At 40.3% G+C, this 20139-nt stretch overlaps 2 protein-coding genes across 3 annotated transcripts; both read left to right on the top strand.

Moving 5' to 3' along the window:
* Positions 1 to 4577: 4577 nt before the first annotated feature.
* pdia3 (protein disulfide isomerase family A, member 3) lies at positions 4578 to 14813 on the top strand. Its single transcript, XM_038276125.1, has 13 exons — positions 4578 to 4868; positions 6125 to 6203; positions 6283 to 6400; positions 9958 to 10065; positions 10191 to 10314; positions 10497 to 10613; positions 11643 to 11768; positions 11879 to 12061; positions 12262 to 12370; positions 13145 to 13273; positions 14373 to 14452; positions 14542 to 14599; positions 14684 to 14813. Exons 1-13 carry the CDS (start codon positions 4735 to 4737, stop codon positions 14801 to 14803), a joined length of 1485 nt encoding a protein of 494 aa, XP_038132053.1. The 5' UTR covers positions 4578 to 4734; the 3' UTR covers positions 14804 to 14813.
* A 1440-nt stretch (positions 14814 to 16253) lies between these two features.
* On the top strand, positions 16254 to 20139 carry isg20 (interferon stimulated exonuclease gene). 2 transcript variants are annotated; one of them, XM_038276127.1, is made up of 4 exons: positions 16254 to 16362; positions 17009 to 17641; positions 17823 to 18023; positions 19263 to 20139. In XM_038276127.1, the coding sequence occupies exons 2-4, from the start codon at positions 17033 to 17035 to the stop codon at positions 19467 to 19469; spliced, it is 1017 nt and encodes a 338-aa protein (XP_038132055.1). In that variant the 5' UTR covers positions 16254 to 16362; positions 17009 to 17032; the 3' UTR covers positions 19470 to 20139. The 2 variants fall into 2 exon arrangements, with proteins under 2 accessions (XP_038132055.1, XP_038132056.1); XM_038276128.1 differs by having other exon boundaries at positions 16254 to 16372.

The raw sequence follows: 20139 nt of genomic DNA, 5'->3' as shown, positions 1-20139 counted from the left end.
CAAAATAGATCAGACGAGGCCGAAGCTGTCCAACCTTCTCCCTGAACCTTTGTTTAAAGAAGTTGTCACGTCTGTTGATAAGGTCCAGCTTTCACAGCACCAGAAAACCAAAGAAATACAAAAAGCTAAATTTAATAAATTACAACAGAAAGCGGCAATTAAACAAGAAACCGTCATACCACAGGAGGAAGCCGCCAACATGGAGGTCCAGGACAAGTGGATTAAAAACCTGTCTAGCAGATTGCTGACAAAACCAGAGATGGATGTTCTGAGTAAAGGCCTGAATTTTGCCATTTCTCCACAAGAAATACCCATTATGGAGCTGATCACTGCCACCGAATCTGCCATCAGGACGACAACTTGGCTGAAACAGAGGCTGAGCAGCTCAGGATGAAAGTAACAGCTACCCTGTCTAGCGCCAAACCACCTCATTCCAATCTCTCATCACTGAAAAGGAAAACCATAACATCCCTTAGCCAGGACCAAAAATGCAATTTTTGGTCCTGGGTAAATCCCAGAACATTTCAAACCAGTGCTAGTGCTCCCTTTTTCTCCAAATCACAGTTATTGAATATTTATGAAATTAATATTTATCAAACATGTACCTTTGTTTTAATGATGAACAAGGTCAGTCTACTGATAGTTTCAAGAAGTATTTTGTTAAGAATGGCCAAGTCCATTCTTATAATACTAGACAAGCGTTGTCTTCATTTACCATTAAGTATTAAAACCCAAGTGCAATTCTCTTTTTGGCATCGTGGTGCAAAACTATGGAATGAATATAGAAAATATTTGGAATCTTAAGAGATAAAAGCTAGAAAGGCTTTGAAAAAAATAGTATTATCCAAAAAAGACAGTGATGTATGATTTTACAAATATTGACTCCCTGAAATCTGAAAATTAAATTGTAAAAAAAATCTTAGTTTACATGTCTTTTCTGTTTTCTCTCTCTCAAATGAAATGTCTTTCATAATGTGAGCTGCCTGATGTTTTGTTGCTTTAGGGGTGTGGCCTTTGGTATAAGCCCTATGGGATTTCTGTCACACTCCATCACATTTCTTATTTTATTGATGTATTCTGAGTTTCTATTTCGATTTCTGAAAATAAAAAATAAAAATAAAAAAAAGGAACTTAACAAGACCCTTAAACATAGACTAGTGCATCCTAAAGACAAAACCCCCAGACCAGATATGAGTGGAGTGGTGTCTGCAATTCAATGCAGTGAGGAATGCTTTGATCTTTATATTGGAGAAACCAAACAACCTCTCCACAGACGCATGGCCCAACACAGAAGAGCGCCCTGCTCTGGACAAGACTCTGCGTTACATCTACACCTTATGGACAAAGGACATTCTTTGGAGGACCAGAATGTTCACATTTTGGATAGAGAGGACAGGTGGTTTGAGAGGGGCGTGAAGGAAGCCATCTATGTAAAAAAAACAAAAAAACAACCTAAACAGAGAGAAGGGTGGGGGGGTGGGGGGGGGACTCAGATTTGAAGACCTTGCCTGTTCAGCCAGGCCAACAATTCCCCCTTTCAGAGACATAGACAGGTATGGGGCATTGCAGGCTAACAAAGAAGCCAAACAACCCTCATTACTAAGAGGTGGACCCGTTCATCCGTTTCAATTTGCATGTTTTCTAAACAAAAACAAGGCTTTGTTGGGCTGTTGTATAAAACCAAGAACTCAACACTATATCTGACATTTTGAATTGAAAAAGCTTCCTGGATGGAAGAGAAACGTCTTCAAACTTGGAAAAAAAGTCCAGTGAATTATTTTTAACTTTTTTGGAATGACTATGACCTGGATGACTGAGAAACTTCTCCAACATCTGTAGCTAAGATTCTGGTTTTAATGCAAAATTACATGGATGCATTTAAGCCATTTTCACTCACTTCACCAGCTCCTATATCCACCAGAATACATATAAAATGTTTCTTCTGACTTATTATTCATGAATATCCTCCCTTATCTTTATTAATGACTCTCCTCACAAACCACAACATGCCCCCATGGTTCCATTCAGCCAAATCAGCCTCAGATTCCCAGAATCAGACTAAGCTCTCTGGGACAGACCAATCTGTGCCTCACTTCCTCTATTGAATGCCCTCATTTAAACTTTGGCACCACAGTCCACAGACAGCTTTAAAAAGATAGTACCTATTTAAATAGTCTTATTTATAATTCTGGGTTGTGATTTCACCTTTAATTTCCACTTTAATCATTGTAAGTATGGTATGATTTGAATAAAAAGCAGCAAAACAAAATGCATTATTATTATTACCAAGCACTTTTTGCTGCAGTTTGGTTCTACCGGCTTTGCACGGGTTGGTTCTGAAGGTAGTGCTTTACCCTGGATTTTATTTGGAGGAATCAGATTCAATGGGGGCGAATCGATTTAATACACCTGTGCGATTATAATTATTAAGAAATATCTTAATTGATTAATTAATTTCCTTCCATTTCTGAATAATTATCTACTTCGTGTTAATTTGCGACTTAAAATCTTCGTAACATACTCTAAATTGTGCTTTGAAAGCTGACAAAGTGACAGCAGCTCTGCAGGGCACTGCAATGCGATCTTAAACCGGATCTTCATAGTGAACTACACACTAATATTCGTTGTGCTTTATAGGCTCTGGTGCTAAACAGAATGGAGGTGATTGTAAACATGGAAAATCTGTCAGTCGGAAAGGACACGTTTAGCTTTTTGCATTTAATAAACAACCGCTGGTTCCGAGAGTCCAGTTTGTAACGTTTCTTCTTCTTCTTCTTATGAGATTTTATGGCGGTTGGCAAACTTGTGAAATGTGCATTACCGCCACCAACTGATATGGAGTAAAGCAAGGAAACAGGAAACGATTCACCCCCCCCCAAAAAAAAAAAAAAAAAAAAAAAAAAAATACAATAAAATAACCTGTGTAACTTAAACCCACATAATACTAAATTATACTAAATTACATTTGCCCGTATAATTTTAATTTACTCTAGGTCATCGTACCTCTGCCAGTTTCTGATGGTCCCATTGGTCTTTCCATCATGCTTCCAACCATCTCCCAGTTCATATCTTTAACATCCAGATATTTTTCTGCAGCCTTCACTATTATTTTGATTTTTTCTGTTTTTTTTGTCGTCTGAGCAGTACAATTAATCACTTCCACCATGAAAAGAACAAAATTTGTCTTTTTAACAATTAGTGAGTCTTCATCAATTTTTGGAGATTTCTCTAGAGGTTTGAAATTTGCCGTGTGTTGAACTGTAGGTTTGGGTTTTTCTGACTGAGATGGGATCCTTTTTGCAGCTTCAGCATAAGTTATTCCAAGCTCAAATTTCATTTTTTTTATTTCTTCAGACCTTTTGCTTGCTTCACAGCCGCGATAAGCAGCAGTATGTTCTCCACCACAATTACAGCATTTTATTTTAGCTTCTTTTCCACATTTACCATATTCATGTTCTCCTGCACACCTTCCACACCTCTGTTTCTCCTTTACAAACGCTGCAATGTGTCCGAATTTTTGACATTTGGAAACTCAATGCTGGTGGATGAGATTTTTCCACATTGTAGCTGATTGGTAACATGAAAATTAGCTGGTCATTGCCTTTTCCTCAATTCAATTATACACAGAAATACTATCAGAATTTTCTCTTCTGTTATTTTATAATACCTTTTACTTTATTAATACTTCCTCACAAACCACACATGCCCATGGTTCCATTCAGCCAATCCCTCAGAATTTCCCAGAATCAGACTAAGCCTCCGACAGACCATCCTGCCTCATCTTATTGAATGCCTCATTTAGAACTTTGGACACTCAATCCACAGACAGCATTTAAAAGATGTACCATTTAATAGTCTATTTTTCATTCTGGGTGTGATTTCACCTTTAATTTCTCACTTTAATCATTGTAAGTAGGTATGATTTGAATAAAAAGCAGCAAACAAATGCATTTTATTATTACCAAGCACTTTTTGCTGCAGTTTGGTTCTAACCGGCTTTGCAGGTTTGGTATGAAGGTATGCTTTAACCCTGGATTTTTTTGGAGGAATCGATTTCAATGTGGCAATCGATTTATATACCTGTGGAATTATAATTATTAAGAATATGCTTAATTGATTAATTAATTTCCTTCCATTCTGAATAATATCTACTTCTGTTAATTTGCGACTTAAATCTTCGTACATTAATTTGCTTTGATGCTGCAATGTCAGCAGCTCTCAGGCACTGCAATGCGATCCTTTACCGATCCCATCAAGTGAACTACACACTAATATTCGTTTGCTTATAGTCCTGGTGCTAAACAGAATGGAGGTGATTGTAAACATGGAAAATCTGTCAGTCGGAAAGGACACGTTTAGCTTTTTGCATTTAATAAACAACCGCTGGTTCCGAGAGTCCAGTTTGTAACGTTTTCATTTCCGCGTCAAAGAAATACGGTTTTGATTTTTGTCGGCTTCTGATTGGCTGAAATGTCTCGATGTTTGTTCTCTGGCTTCTCATTGGTTAATCAGCGCTGAGTGACGCAGTGATCAGACCAATGGGTGGCTGCCACACTATGATTACCAGCCGGGGCCCTGCCGCCTGTGAGCATCTCCTCCTCCTCCGTCCCTCTTTCTCTTTCTCTATCAGTGCAGTCCGTCTCTGCCTCTTTCAGTATCTTTCTGAAGACGCGGCTCGCGCCTCCAACCTAAACGTCCTGCTGTCATTGAGGCGAACAGTGTTCTCGGGGTGCCATGTTGAGGCTGATCTTCTTGGCCGCCCTCGCCGGGTTCAGCCGGGCCAGCGATGTGCTGGAGTTCACGGATGACGATTTCGAAAGCAGGATTGGAGACCATGAGCTCATCCTGGTGGAGTTCTTTGCGCCCTGGTGAGTTTCTGCAGCTTTCATTCTGTAATGGTGCCGCTGGTTAGCAAGCGTAGGAGGGGAAAAAAAGGAATATATATATATATATATATATATATATATATATATATATATATATATATATATATATATAGAAGCATCTGGGGGCTTTTAAAATATTTACACTGACGGAACTCCTTTATTAGTTTTTATTTGGGGAATAATGAACTTATTTGGTTTTATTCTAATCGGGTTTGTCAAATCCTGCTCTTTGGCTGCAGACCATATATAGCATGCTAGCTAGCTAGTTAGCGGTGGAAGCGTGAAGCTTTCCTAACAGCGGGAAATTAAAACAAATTGGTTTATTTGCGTCTTTTCATGGTTTAATTGGACTTAAAGCTGTCTTAATGCAGTCTAGTTACTGATTTATTATCTATTCCAGCTGTTGTGTAGCTCTTTAATGATGCTATAAGGAAGTTAGGGGGCGTGGCACGTCATCGTTGTAACGATCCTATTGGTTGGGGAAGTTTTGGTGTCCAGCTCTGATTGGTCAACACTATATTTCACGTGTTTCTACGGTACCGCTTAAAAAAAAAAAGATTTTCTGGATTTACATTTTATTTGTATGTATATGCAAGGTTTAACCTCTTAAATCATCCCCGTTGAAATGTATTTATGAGCTTTTGAATTAATTGACTACTTTTGAAAACTTAACATTGGGTTCAAACGTATCTTTTTTTTTTTTTTAGCTTTATTTAACCCATAATGTTTCATTCCCATTAATTCTTCCAATATACTGTTATATTAGTGTCTAAATTGTCCTTTATTTCATACATGTAGAATAACAAAGAAAACATATGTAACAGAAATAATCAAACTTCTTTAATCTGGAAACAAGCTAGTGTTTCACTTCATACATGTCGATTAGATAAGTCAAATATCCAAACCATATTTTACATCAATATGTTCATTTTTACAGCTGCTTAACATGTCCTTGGTTTGATTAGTTTATACACTGAGAATATTATTAGATATTACCTATATCTACAGCACTGCAGAGAAAACTCTTGTGCGTTTGCAGAAATAATACAACATGAATAGTGTGCAAATGTGATTTTATTTTTATTCTCTGAAGTGATATAAACCAAATCTTTAAAATAAAGGGGAAAAACATATTTGCACTGCTACGTTTACTTAAGTTTAACTCTATTTAAACACCTCCCTGTGTAAGATGAGTAAACTGGCTTGAAATCTCCTGACTTATCATCTTTGTCCTTTAGGTGTGGTCATTGTAAACGGCTCGCACCCGAGTACGAGGCAGCAGCCACACGTCTAAAAGGCACCGTCGCGCTTGCCAAGGTATTGCATAATACAGTTTGACATCCTGTTTAAAATATCATTCCTAAGTGTTCCTAACTGTGGTGTTGATCCTGTGTAGGTTGACTGCACAGCCAACAGCAACACGTGTAGCAAATACGGCGTCAGCGGATACCCAACCCTGAAGATCTTCAGAGATGGAGAAGAATCTGGTCCCTATGATGGCCCCAGAACTGCAGGTATCCCTAACATTGATCTATTTTATTGGGTTACCATTAGTAAATCATTACTGTGTACATGTAGCTGAAGGCCTCAGAGGTTTGTTAGAAGGACATTGATGGAACAATAGAATTAAAGGAACAGAGCAGAAAGTTGGAGACATTTAAAGCTGGGTCAGATTTTAAAACTTCCTCCCCTTTGAGCACTATGATTATTTACTTATCTGGACATTATGTCTGATTGTAAATATGACACAAATACTAACCTACTAGGATGTTGTCTTAAACTCCTAAACTGACAGGCTGGGCAAGGAGAGTGTTTTTAAATTGGCTCACAAACCAGCCGGGAAGTTACAGTGATAAGATCAAAGGTTGGCATGGTAGCAGAGCAAGTCCTCTTTCGCTTCCTACTAGCTGTGTGGCAGACGCATAAATAATGATGGAGAATGGAAATAACTGAGAGGGCCACATGTAGAGCTGTGTTTACATCACATGATATGAACTTCATTCAAATGGCGTTACCAAGAAGTTTAATATTGGTGTTGTAGAAACATGGTGGGGGCTGTGTCATTCTGTGGTCTTCCTGTTCAGATTCGTCACATCCAGTCTGCAGATGCTTTCTTGACCTCTGCTAAGTAAATGGTAAATGGCATGTACTTGTATAGCGCCTTTATTCAAGTCAGGAGACTTGACCAAAGCTCTTTACACTACATTCATTCACCCATTCACGCACACACTCACACACTGATGGTGGCAAGCTACATTGTAGCCACAGCTGCCCTGGGGCTAACTGACAGAAGCGAGGCTGCCGTACACTGGCGCCACCGGGCCCCCTGACCACCATAAGTAGACAATGCAGGTGAAGTGTCTTGCCCAAGGACACAACGACAATGAAAGTCGGGGTTTGAACCGTCAACCCTTAGATTTCAGGGCAAACTCCTACATCCAAGGCCACTGTCGCCCCAACGCCACTGTCGCTAAGAAAGCATCTAAATTAGCTGTATTGATTGAGGGCTGGTTATCCTCCCGCAGCAGTGGGTCGCAGTTAGCTTGTTGCAGGTATGATGCAGATATTTTTGATTTATGCCCAATATTGAAGCGTAGTCTGTGCTATGTTATTCCACGCCACAACGCAAGATGGACAATCAGGATCTAGCTAGGATAGTGAGTGTCCGTGTGTCGGACGCTGGACAACGCACAGTTCACCTGTGAGTGTTTCCCAAAGACTGGCCAACAGACAGTCTCACAGAGCTATAAACTAGCGTCCTGTAAGGTGTCTGGATAGTGTCCGAGGTGTGCCAGGCGCTGTGGACGGCACTACAGCCAGAGTTTCTGCCATTAGGTACCAAAGAGAAAATACACATAGTGTAGAGTGGATGTAGAATTGACCAATCAGAGGCCTCCTGTCTGCAGTCACCTATATTTTGGGAGAGGTGCAGCAGAAGGGGGCATATTTGCGTTAACTGCAGACGACCTGGATTCTGAGCATAAACCAGGATTTAGTTTGTGTGCACAGACGAGGGGCAGGACTCTAGATTTAGGCAATTTCATCCCAGCGCTGCGTGTCCCGAGCCCGTGACATCATCAATGACCCCTCACCCCCCCACCATGGACTGTTCTCCCTGCTGCCCTCTGGGAAGAGGCTTCAAAGCATTCAATGCAGATCCAGCTGTTTCTGCAACTGCTTCTTCCCAACCGCCATCAGACTGATGAATGCTTTATAAAATGGGTTATTTTATTTTATTATATACGTAGGTGTTCGTCATGGAAACAGCCTGCGTCTGTCGTAAAAATCAGTTTAGGATGGCGTCCGTTTTATTTTCATTTGTTTAAAACAAAATCAGTAAAACAAAAGAAATCAAATATCCCATATTAAAGGTCGAATGTTGCCCGATCGTGTATACAGGTGCTGGTCATAAAATTAGAATATCATGAAAAAGTAGATTGATTTCAGTAATTCCATTTAAAAAGTGAAACTTGTATATTATATTCATACATTACATACAAACTCATATATTTCAGATGTTTATTTTGTTTAATTTTGATGATTACAAATGACAACAAATGAAAATCTCAAATTCATCATATCAGAAAATTAGAATATTGTGAAAAGGTTCAAAATTGATGGCCCCTGGTGCCACACTCTAATCAGCTAATTAACTCAAACCACCTGCAAAAGCCTTTAAATGGTCTTTCAGTCTAGTTCTATAGGCTACACAATCATGGGGAAGACTGCTGACTTGACAGTTGTCCAAAAGACGACCATCGACACCTTGCACAAGGAGGGCAAGACACAAAAGGTCATCGCTAAAGAGGCTGGCTGTTCACAGAGCTCAGTGTCCAAGCACATTAATAGAGAGGCGAAGGGAAGGAAAAGATGTGGTCGAAAAAAGTGTACAAGCAAGAGAGATAACCGCACCCTGGAGAGGATTGTGAAACAAAACCCCTTCAAAAATGTGGGGGAGATTCACAAAGAGTGGACTGCAGCTGGAGTGAGTGCTTCAAGAACCACCACACACAGACGTATGAAAGACATGGGTTTCTGCTGTCGCATTCCTTGTGTCAAGCCACTCTTGAACCACAGACAGCGTCAGAAGCGTCTTGCCTGGGCTAAAGAGAAACAGGACTGGACTGCTGGTGAGTGGTCCAAAGTCATGTTCTCTGATGAAAGTAAATTTTGCATTTCCTTTGGAAATCAAGGTCCCAGAGTCTGGAGGAAAAGAAGAGAGGCACTTCATCCATGTTGCTTGAAGTCCAGTGTAAAGTTTCCACAGTCAGTGATGGTTTGGGGTGCCATGTCATCTGCTGGTGTTGGTCCATTGTGTTTTCTGAGGTCCAGGGTCAACGCAGCCACATACCAGGAAGTTTTAGAGCACTTCATGCTTCCTGCAGCTGACCAACTTTTTGGAGATGCAGATTTCATTTTCCAACAGGACTTGGCACCTGCACACAGTGCCAAAGCTACCAGTACCTGGTTGAAGGACCATGGTATCCCTGTTCTTAATTGGCCAGCAAACTCTCCTGACCTTAACCCCATAGAAAATCTATGGGGTATTGTGAAGAAGAAGATGCAATACACCAGACCCAACAATTCAGAAGAGCTAAAAGCCACTATTAGAGCAACCTGGGCTATCATAACACCTGAGCAGTGTCACAGACTGATCGACTCCATGCCACGCCGCATTGCTGCAGTAATACAGGCCAAAGGAGGCCCAACTAAATACTGAGTGCTGTACATGCTCATACTTTTCATGTTCATACTTTTCAGTTGGCCAACATTTCTATAAATCCTTTGTTTTTATTGGTCTTCAGTAATATTCTAATTTTCTGATATGATGAATTTGAGATTTTCATTTGTTATTTGTAATCATCAAAATTAAACAAAATAAACATCTGAAATATATGAGTTTGTATGTAATGTATGAATATAATATACAAGTTTCACTTTTTAAATGGAATTCCTGAAATCAATCTACTTTTTCATGATATTCTAATTTTATGACCAGCACCTGTAAATGTAAAAAGGAATTTCATGTGTTTTTTTATGTGTGTGATCTGTTTTCTTCTGCCCTGTAAAGACGGGATCGTCAGTTTCCTGAAGAAGCAGGCAGGCCCAGCTTCAGTGGAGCTCAAAACTGAGGGAGACTTTGAGAAGTTTATCACAGATCAGGATGCCAGCGTTATCGGTAAGTGAAGTCTCATTGGTTCCTGCTTTAGTAATGGATTATCTGATGTTTTCAGTTTAGTCTTGATCCACCAAGTTTTCAGAAACCTTTAAGACTTGTTTCCTACATGTGATTCGTCTCCTCAGGTTTCTTTGCTGATGATAAGAGCACAGAGCAGGCAGAGTTCCTGAAGGCTGCCAGCGCCCTGAGGGATGACTACCGCTTCGCTCACACCAACGCTGAGGCTCTCCTCAACAGCCACGGTGGAGAGTGAGTCCGTCCTTCTGCCTTTGAAAGGAAGCTCAGATAGAATGAAGAGCTGCTGAGATTTAAAATAAAAACTCAATTTAATTTTTCTGAAAACTTTGAGTTTTCTCTCTGGGTTGGAATAGTTCAGACCACATATCAGCACACAGCTGATGCAGAGAAACCTTTTCCCTTCTTGTCTGCAGGGGAGTCGTACTGTTCCGTCCGCCACGTCTCAACAACAAGTTTGAAGACAGCTCGGTGAAATTCAGCGAGGACAAGTTCACCAGCAACAAGGTCAAAAGATTCATCCAGGACAACATGTGAGTTTTCTCCCAGACACCAGTCGACAAAACAGCTCCCTGCCGGAGGGCAGCATGGAGACGTTGGTCTGTGGCGTCCCCAGTAACTTGATGGTCCCATCAGAACCGACGTGTTCCAAGATGCAGCTTTCTACTGAATCACTACAAGAATCATCATCATCACCTGCTTAATAAGAATTTTATTTTAGATTAATAAGTAAAATAAAACAAGTGCTGCAGTTTCCTTGACAGAAGTAGATTCATAGATGAGCAGTAATTATTAATCAACCATATATGCCCTGAAATCCATTTTTGACCCCACTGAACTCAAAACAAGGACCATTTCTCAATTCACAAGAACGCAAATATAGACTTGTGTCCTCACCAAGTCTGTTCTTGAGAAGAACACATGAAGGTTGGGGCTCAGGGAGCACGCAGAATAAATCTGGGTCTATTGGAACAGAAGCTAGTCTGGAGATGCATTTCACCTCCTGTTATCAATAGACTCTAGATAATAATTACTTTTTCCATTTATTGGGGGGAATATAACACAGTCGGATGAACTCAAATGAATGTTTTTCCCAAATAAAACAATTAAACCTCCATCAGAGCCAGCGGTACTTCACACACAGCTATGCTGAGAGAGGGCTGCTGCAGACAGCCCAACGCCGGAACTTTTTAAATTGCACACTAAATCAGTAAATGGGCCATAAAGTGAAGCTTAAAGTATGTTTCCACCTCAAATGATCTTAAAACGGAGGGGCGAGAACAACATCCGGTCTTGTATTCTTGTGAACTGGGAAAGGGTTGAGCCTGACGTTTCATGAGAACGTACAAGTACAGATTTGGTAGTGGAAGTCCGTTTGTGATGCTGACTTTCTGTGTTTCCTCTGCAAACAGTGGTTTTGCTTTTAATTTTTTTACTGCCAATAATTACACAAATTTTTTAATATTTAGTTTCTATATTTGCTGGTTTCCTGCAACCTGGGCAGCTTTAGCGGCAGTGGGTGCACCCCCAAACTGACTCTGTTACTTTTCTCTCTCTCTCAGCTTTGGGATCTGCCCCCACCTGACAGAGGACAACAAAGACCAGCTGAAAGGAAAAGACCTGCTGGTGGCTTATTATGACGTCGACTACGACAAAAACTCCAAAGGTTCCAACTACTGGAGAAACAGGTGAGCGTTTCTAACGTCTGCCGACGCCGCATAGCAACGGCTTTGATCAGTCACGGCTGGTCTGTATGAGCTACATGGTCAAGAACTGATGAGTCATGAATCTCGTTCAGGGTGATGAAGGTGGCTAAAGGCTTCCTGGATCAGGGGAAGAAGATGACCTTTGCTGTAGCCAACAAGAACCAGTTCAGCCACGACCTGTCTGACTTTGGTCTGGACGGCGGCTCAGGAGAGCTTCCTGTCGTGGCGATCCGCACCGCTAAGGGAGACAAATACGTGATGACGGAGGAGTTCTCGTAAGTCCAGATCTGATCTTCAGACTCCATCTTTAATAAACGTCCCCTATGATCAGCCGCTGCTCTCTTTGGTCTGCTGTGGTCGCTGACTGTTCTGATGGTTCTCAAGCAAATCAGAGCAGCTGGAAACATGTTGGTTTCATCACAATAAGCTGCAGCTCTTCCCCCATTGATGGTATTTTTTGTTTTCCTGTTTGCAGCCGAGATGGAAAAGCTCTGGAGCGTTTCCTGCAGGACTACTTTGATGGCAAGTTGAAGCGCTACCTTAAATCAGAAGCAGTCCCAGAAGACAATGATGGACCCGTTAAGGTGGGAAGATTCTCTATTGATTAATGCAGACTTAACCACCCCCCATGGCCGTACTCATTCGTCCTTTAATGGAGTTCTGTTTGTTTACTGAAAATAATTGAATAGTAATACATTTTATTTCAAAGGCGGGTTAATGGACACTATAGGTCATCGTACAAAATATTAAAACACAATTGGAGAAACAAAGTCAAAACACAGAATAGTTAATGATGGTAGATAATTAATGATGGCTGCCGGCTCAGAAACCTTTCTGCTCAGGGTCCTAATGCATGACCACATTTGGAGGGAAGGTAAACAGGTGGTTGGAAGATTGGTTTTACAAACTTTAAAGTGCTATATCACAGGATCAAACCCGAGGAAGGACCCAATAGTTAAAATGATTGTAGGTTAAAAAAATACAAATTTTTCGTGAAATTAAGATTACTTTTTTTTTTTCCTTGTCTAAGTATATTTATGCAGATTTTTCATTAAAGATTTTTAGCCAAGGTTGCTTTTTGCCAAAGTAACTGGAAGTTATATTGACTTAAAAATTAAAATACCTTAAGAGATAAATAGTTAATTTGCATTTTCACCAACGGCTGAAAACTGCTGTCTTCCTTCCACTCTGAGCGTTGTTTCTGTGAGCTTGTTAGATATGATGCATCCAGCGATCATTTTCACGGCCTCCAAAGACCGATTACAGGATGACGTCCACATCATTTCAGATCTGAACATCTCCAGACTGAGCAGAGCCTCTGGATGTTTAAATCACACCTTTGTCTGTGTTTTCCTCAGGTTGTGGTCGCTGAGAACTTTGACGCCATCGTCAACGATGACAGCAAAGATGTGCTCATTGAGTTTTATGCGCCGTGGTGCGGACACTGCAAGAACCTGGAGCCCAAATACAAGGAGCTGGGAGAGAAGGTGGGAGCAGCTTTTTATTTATGTATTGCTGTACTGTTACACTTTTAGCCTCTGGCTTTGATTTATTTAATGTTTAACGCACAAGAGAGTCAAACTACTTTATTTCTTCACATTCGACTAAATTCTCAATTTTTCTGTCTTAATAACCAAATGTGACGTTGATTCTTCGCCTGCAGTGGTGTTGCATCATGGGAGTTTGATGTCAGTTGTTCCATCTTCCTGTATTATTTACGAAAACCACTTTTAAAATGACCCTGAAATCAAAAACGGCTGTTTTATTTTTATTTTAGCTTGTTTTTGTATTAAAAAAGATGAACACACATTTGAACAAACCTGAACATTAGAAACTAGCTAATTGGAAACGAAGCATCATCTATTGTTTTATTTTGTCTTAAACTAGATGGTAAATTTACTGATGAGGATCTAATTGACCACATGATTATAATGAGTTTATGTTAAGATAAATATGCTAAGGATGTTATTTATTAACAGACTGAAAACTGTCCTTTAGTGCAGGCTGGACCCCCAGAACCTCAGTCCTGATGTCATGGAGATCCTTAGCTAGTTTTAGTAGCATATTTTGTTTTTAAGCTAAGGATGCAGATTATTTATGTTTAAAAGTTTTGCAGGAAGTTCAGTTACTTTGCTGCACTGATGTGTTTATTTTTTATTTTTTAAGGAACTAGACACATTTGGCTGGTATTTATCAGAACCAGAGTTTAACAGCCAAATCACATCATGTTGCCTTATTTGAATAAAGGCAGCTAATGGTGGAAAAAAAAACTAAACATTTTTTATTTTTAATGACTATCCCAATTCTAAACTTACATTTTCTTTTTGCCTGACCTATTTTCAGCCAAATGATTTCAAACACGTTCTCCTATTTCTATATTATCTTATCTTTGCTTCATAATAACTTATGAGTTCTTTGGAAATACAGAAATTATAAGATAAAAGATGCTAAAGATTGAAATAATGTCTGTTTTTCCCTCTGAATACCTCATTTTATTTTCCTTTTTTTGAAGAAGAACCTTGTTTTTAATAATGAAGTAAAAACAAAATCTTTAACGGCCACATTTGCTTACCTCTCATTGTGCAGCTGGCCGACGATCCAAACATTGTTATTGCCAAAATGGACGCCACAGCGAATGACGTTCCATCGCCATATGAAGTCAGCGGGTAAGTCTGTTAACTTCATTTTTTTTTTTTTTTCTCCTGCTTCCTTAACATTTAAGAGTTTTAAATGTAATCCTGAATGTTTTCCTCAGATTCCCGACAATCTACTTCTCCCCTGCTGGACGTAAAATGAACCCAAAGAGATACGAGGTGAGCTGCTGCCTTTTGTAATCAGATTACCTTGGTTGATGTCTGCGCTCTGCCGGCCGTAACATCGGGCTGCTTTCTCTGCAGGGAGGTCGTGAGGTGAGCGACTTTATTTCCTACCTGAAGAAGGAGGCCACCAACCCTCTAGTTGTCCCAGAGGACGCCAAGAAGAAGAAGAAGAAGAAGGATGACAAGGCAGAGCTATAAAGGCTCCAACCAGAAACTTAACACCCCCCACATCACAACAGGAGGAGGAGAATCGGGGGACAGAAAGAACTCAATTATATTCCACTCGTAGTGAACTACCAAAAGCTCTGAAGCCGAAGTCCCAAAGACTCGGCGACTCTTTAGGTCCTCTGCTGCTCTGGAATCCTGTGGAGAGGTGGTGGCCAGGGTCTGCCCGCCGTTTAATGACAATAAGAAATTTTTAGGGAAGAGGGACAGCTTTTTGAAATGAGACTTCTATTTCCTCTGGTCTGTCTATTACACCTCAGGCTGATGCACTTTGGTTTGATACCAGTTTCCAGTCATCTTTCGCCCATTTGTGTCCTCATCATGCGGGATAACTTTTTTTTTTGTTTTTTTTTTCTTTTTTTTGTTGTTGTTTGTAACTGGTCTTTGTTTTTGTACATTTGGAAGGATTGTGAAATAAAAGGCCCACAAAAGTTAAATGCCTATCTTGTTTCTGAAGTTTTATTCTGACAATTTGAGGCCTTTTTATTTTTAGAAATCTGATATTTAGTTTCAGGAGCAAGGGATTTATTTATAGTCTGTCCTGTTTTTAACATTTTATCTGAATCTCTTTTACTTGAACCATGATGTGAAGATCATCTTCATCAGAAATCTTTATTTCATTATGGAGAAACTTTCTGGCACAATACCAAAACACGTCACTAGGTGGTGCTGTCTTTTCCTCAAAGCACAATAACGAAAAGGATTACCTAATTTTCTATGAATTAATGTTTCTGATAAATAGAATCCGCTTAACATCAGAGTTGGGATTAAATGTTTAAAAGGTTTGCAGTATATATCAGAAACAGAAATTATTTTCTTCATACCTAGCCGTTTCTAGACCTTATTCTATTCTGGTTGAAGAGTCTCAGTCAGCCAGGTCATTATCATTCCAAAAAAGTTAAAACAATCCACTGGACTTTGTTTCCAAGTTTGAAGGCGTTTCTCTTCCATCCAGGAAGCTTTTTCAATTCAAAATATTAAAAATGGGGTTGAGCTCGAGGCTTTATAGAGCTTTTCCCCCCCTGGATATTTGCATTTTTTTTCTACTTCAAGTTTCTTGCCTGAACATACACCGGTAATGTGGATAAAATTGGAATCTAACTCACAACTTTCTTACTGCGGTTTCACTTCTGCCATTGAGCAACTCAGTAAAGTAAATAAAGCAGAACCTGGGATTTATGAATTTACAAGTGTAAAATGTTAAGCACACATCAAATTTAAGCTACAAAAGTAATTTCCCAATGTTTAATACATAGAATATTGTTACCACACATTGCTATATATAGTATATACAGTGTATAGGCCTATTAGAAAGATTTGCGATAAATTTAGTCGACATAAAGAGCCTTTTGATGCATACGAGTATTAACTTTACGCCGCAATACCGCATCCCATCGCTGGGTGGTGCTGAAGTCTAGCGCTCCTTCTGATGAATAGTAAGCGAAGAAGAGGAGAAACCAATCAGCTGGATGTAGCTGAGATCCTGTCCGGGCATGTCCTGCGCTCTGCCTGTCCACGTGCTGCTACAGACGGTACGGCCTAATAAGTGTCTTTTTTTATTGTTATTCATTTTAATCGTTACTATAACAGAAATATTGGAAACATGAGTTGACTTTTACTTCTAATCTAGTTTCTTGTTAGCCGGCTGTTTTGCTTTGTAGCTTAGTTTTTCATGTCACTGAACCAATTTCCATTCATATATATGTTTTTTTTAAGTTAATTGAAGCTAAACACACATTTTTTAAATAAAATTACTCTTAAAGTTGTGTTTTTATAAAGTACTCGGCTTAGTGTTCACTTCCGCATGTGTTCTTCTTGCTATTATTATTGTTATGGAAGCTAAAACCTGTTATGTGACTGTTGCCTTTATGCAGTTTAAATCAATCTATATCTTTATTTAGACACAATTATGCTCCATAAACAGACAAAAACAAGAACATTAATATAAAAGAGAAAAATATAAAAAATGATAATATATATATAAAATAATCATTTGATCATAGATCACATCTGAACTCCATAAAGACTTATACTTCTGAATTAGCCTTGGATTATAGGCGTTGGTATAAAGCTGTTTATTTTAACTCTTTGTTGCTGTCCTCACATTGCTGTCTCTGTAACAACCAGTGACTGAAATGTCTATAATTCCTGCTTTCTGAATCTAACCTTTTCTCTCAGATATGATCATGAGACACTTGTTACATGATGTCCCATCCATCGAAAAGAAATCCAGCTTCTTCCTCACGGGGCCTTCTAGGTAACTACAGGTATCTGTGCAAGAAAACCAAACTGATACGTTCAATGGAGCATTCGAGAGCCAGGAAAAAACCCCAGGATATGAGGATGGTCTCCAACAGGAAGACGAAACTAAGCAGCTTTCCTAGTGAAGCCCTGGATGCAAACACGCCGATGAAGAAGGCTAAACTAGCAGATCCAGACCTGCAGTGCCAAAGCACTATCAGCTCTGCCTCAGAGCCTGATCACCACAGCGTGGTTACTGCCCTCAGAGACAGCTGGGAGGTGGACAGTGGCTTCTCTGAGAGCAGCCCCCCAGCCAGCGGCCGGAGTTCTCCCTGCCTCGCATCAGGCTCCGCCTCGGTGGTGGCGTTGGACTGTGAGATGGTGGGCACTGGGCCAGGGGGCCGCTGCAACGAACTGGCCCGCTGCAGCATCGTTGACTATCAGGGCAACATCTTGTATGATAAATACGTCCGACCGTGTCAGCCTGTCACTAACTTCCGGACGCCCTGGAGTGGCATCCGCAGGCATCATCTCCACAACGCCACGCCCTTTGCTCAGGCAAGGGAGGAGGTAAGACCTGCTTGGATTGACATCAAGATCCAGTGTTTGATTTTTATGCTTTAGAATATTTTTCTGTCTGGTTTAAACATTTATATTCTGATGTCAGGGCTTCACGTCTCAGTTTTTAAGCATAGGGACTATTTGGGGCAGATATGACTGTGGAAATGATCTCTCTCTCTCTCTGCTGCAGATCCTGGCTATACTTGAAGGCAAAGTGGTGGTCGGTCACTCCGTCTATAATGACTTTGAGGTGCTGAACATGGACCATCCCGGCCACATGGTCCGAGACACGAGTTCCACCCGTCTGCTGAGCCGACTGGCTGGCCTGCCCCGCGGACGCTGCTCTTCTCTGAAGCTGCTGGCAAATAAGCTGCTAAACAGGCGGATACAGGTGAGACGTATTGTAGATTACCTAAAGATGAACATTCTGGATCCAAAACATACCAGAATAGAACCGTTTCTGAGTGTCTCTGGGTCAGTTTACTCTTCCACAGCTCAAGCACAGTTTACCTACTTCTGTTTTATACCCAGTGATGCTCCAGTGCTTTAGGCCAGGGTTCAGGGTCCCTGCAGAAAATGGCGCGGCCTTCTGTAACGTTGCAACACAAGCTCTGTTTCCATTAATCAACAAATTGTAATTCTGAAAATAAATTTGCCAAATAGAAATGCTATGCTATAATTTCAAAAAAACAAACTCAACATTTTACCAATTTTTATGCTTTAAGTAGTTTTTCAGGTGCGATGCAAACAGTTTTCACATCAGGTGAGTCACATGCTTTGCTACTTCACTACCTTGTATGAAGAAAAAGAAGAGCGGAAGTAGTTGGAGAGTGATTTGGATTCATGGGGGGCTGGAGTATTTTTTTTACATTTAGATCAACATGATGAGCATTAGAGCCATGGCTGGATCTGTGGAAGTGTTAACATCCGCCGCTGCCATGTTGTTTTCATAAGTTATGGAAGAACAAACATGTTCATGTGCAATTTGATTTTTCGTATTCAAATGGAAATACTGCTATTGCTGAATGTTGCATTTCAAAATCAGCAGAATAGTGACAGTTTTGCTCACATATTTGTAATGGAAACAACTGGAGACTCTCCTACAGGCTGGAATTGTCGAGAACACTGCAGTGAATAAACCATAACCTTCCTTCCTTATGAGACAGCATATTCTCCCACTCTGCAGAATCTGTTAGTTCAATCTCTAACGTTCAGCTGTCTCATTTTTTCCTCATAGTAGCTTCATCTGGTCTGTTCCTGTTTGGCTGTGACTCCATCCTGGAGAGAAATATCAGCTGTGCTGCTGCCATCCAAACCTTTGTTTCTAGATGTTGGAGCTTGGTCTGTTTTTCAGTGTAGTCCTGTTTCTCTGACTGTGACTAACTGGATGTGCTCTCTTCATCCTCTGACATGGGAGCTGGCTCGGATGACCCAGTGAATTGTATAGTGCCTTGAGATGACGTGCTGTGAATTGGCGCTATAGAAATATAGAATTGAAATTGACATGAAGAGCATTAATGAAACATGGTGCTAATTTTACATCTCTGGGGGGAAAAGGGATTTTTCAGAGATGGAAACAAAACACTGAGTCTCTGTTTGCTGGCTTATCGCTGTCTGTTTTTGTGTCCAGGCTGGGAGGCGAGGCCACTGTTCAGTGGAGGACGCTCAGGCTGCCCTGGATCTCTACAAACTAGTGGAGGGCGAGTGGGAGGAAGAGATGGAGAGAAGGATGAGAGACGACGACGAAGCTGCTCCACAGGAGCCAGCCTTCCTCTCCTCTGATCACTACATGCAGGACGAGTTCTGGCCCGATGAGGTCCTGACAGACGGCCTATAAGGACAATTTATGATTCATTTAGTGGAAAATATCCCACTGAGGGTCCACAGTCACCCAAGGCTCAGATTTAACACATTATGGTGGAATAATGAATAAAAACGCATCATTAGCTGCGCTGCAGCAAACAGAGCAATAGTTTCTACATCACAACAACTTCTGGTTTTGATGCCAAACTTCAGATTCTAAAGATTTTTGTTATATTTATTTATTTGGATCAATGCTGAGGATCAATGGTTCTCTATCATCTTTAAAATGTTAAGTTATGAGTTGATCAATGAAAGTGATGCAGAGTCTGCAATGAATTTATCCTTCAATAGATATCAATGTTAGAAGATGTGGTAAAAACCCTGCAGATCTGGATTTAGTTTATCTATATAGGTTTGTTGTTTTTCTTTCCAACAAACTATAAACTATGGTGTGAACATTGGCAAAGGTTCCTGTAACCCTTCTGTGGCTGGAAGGAGTCCAACTATTTGAAATCTGTTGCTTCCAGATGTTCTCACTGGCTGTAAACAGGTTAAACCTCCTAAACCAGAACCGCTCCAGTTGAGTTGTTTGAAATGCTTTTGTCATCTGTAGTTCAAATGTGAAATTCTTCCTCCATTACCTCTCATTTCATGCTGCCTGTTGGTGATAAATGTGATAAATAAAGCAGATTGGTTCAAACCAA

The sequence above is a fragment of the Cyprinodon tularosa genome, unplaced genomic scaffold, assembly GCF_016077235.1.
Source record: "Cyprinodon tularosa strain WSP-4 unplaced genomic scaffold, ASM1607723v1 ctg999, whole genome shotgun sequence".
NCBI lineage: Eukaryota > Metazoa > Chordata > Actinopteri > Cyprinodontiformes > Cyprinodontidae > Cyprinodon > Cyprinodon tularosa.
Note: the sequence above shows the minus strand (reverse complement) of the source record. Positions and strands in the feature narration are given on the sequence as shown.

Excerpts from the sequence above, each read along its gene's own strand:
- pdia3 (XM_038276125.1), top strand. The coding sequence starts at position 4,735 with ATGTTGAGGCTGATCTTCTTGGCCGCCCTCGCCGGGTTCAGCCGGGCC. Across the intron at positions 12,371-13,144 it reads ACAATGATGGACCCGTTAAG|GTTGTGGTCGCTGAGAACTT; the intron begins GTGGGAAGATTC and ends TGTTTTCCTCAG. Across the intron at positions 14,600-14,683 it reads TGAACCCAAAGAGATACGAG|GGAGGTCGTGAGGTGAGCGA; the intron begins GTGAGCTGCTGC and ends CTTTCTCTGCAG.
- isg20 (XM_038276127.1), top strand. The coding sequence starts at position 17,033 with ATGATGTCCCATCCATCGAAAAGAAATCCAGCTTCTTCCTCACGGGGC. Across the intron at positions 17,642-17,822 it reads TTGCTCAGGCAAGGGAGGAG|ATCCTGGCTATACTTGAAGG; the intron begins GTAAGACCTGCT and ends TCTCTGCTGCAG. Across the intron at positions 18,024-19,262 it reads TGCTAAACAGGCGGATACAG|GCTGGGAGGCGAGGCCACTG; the intron begins GTGAGACGTATT and ends TTTTGTGTCCAG.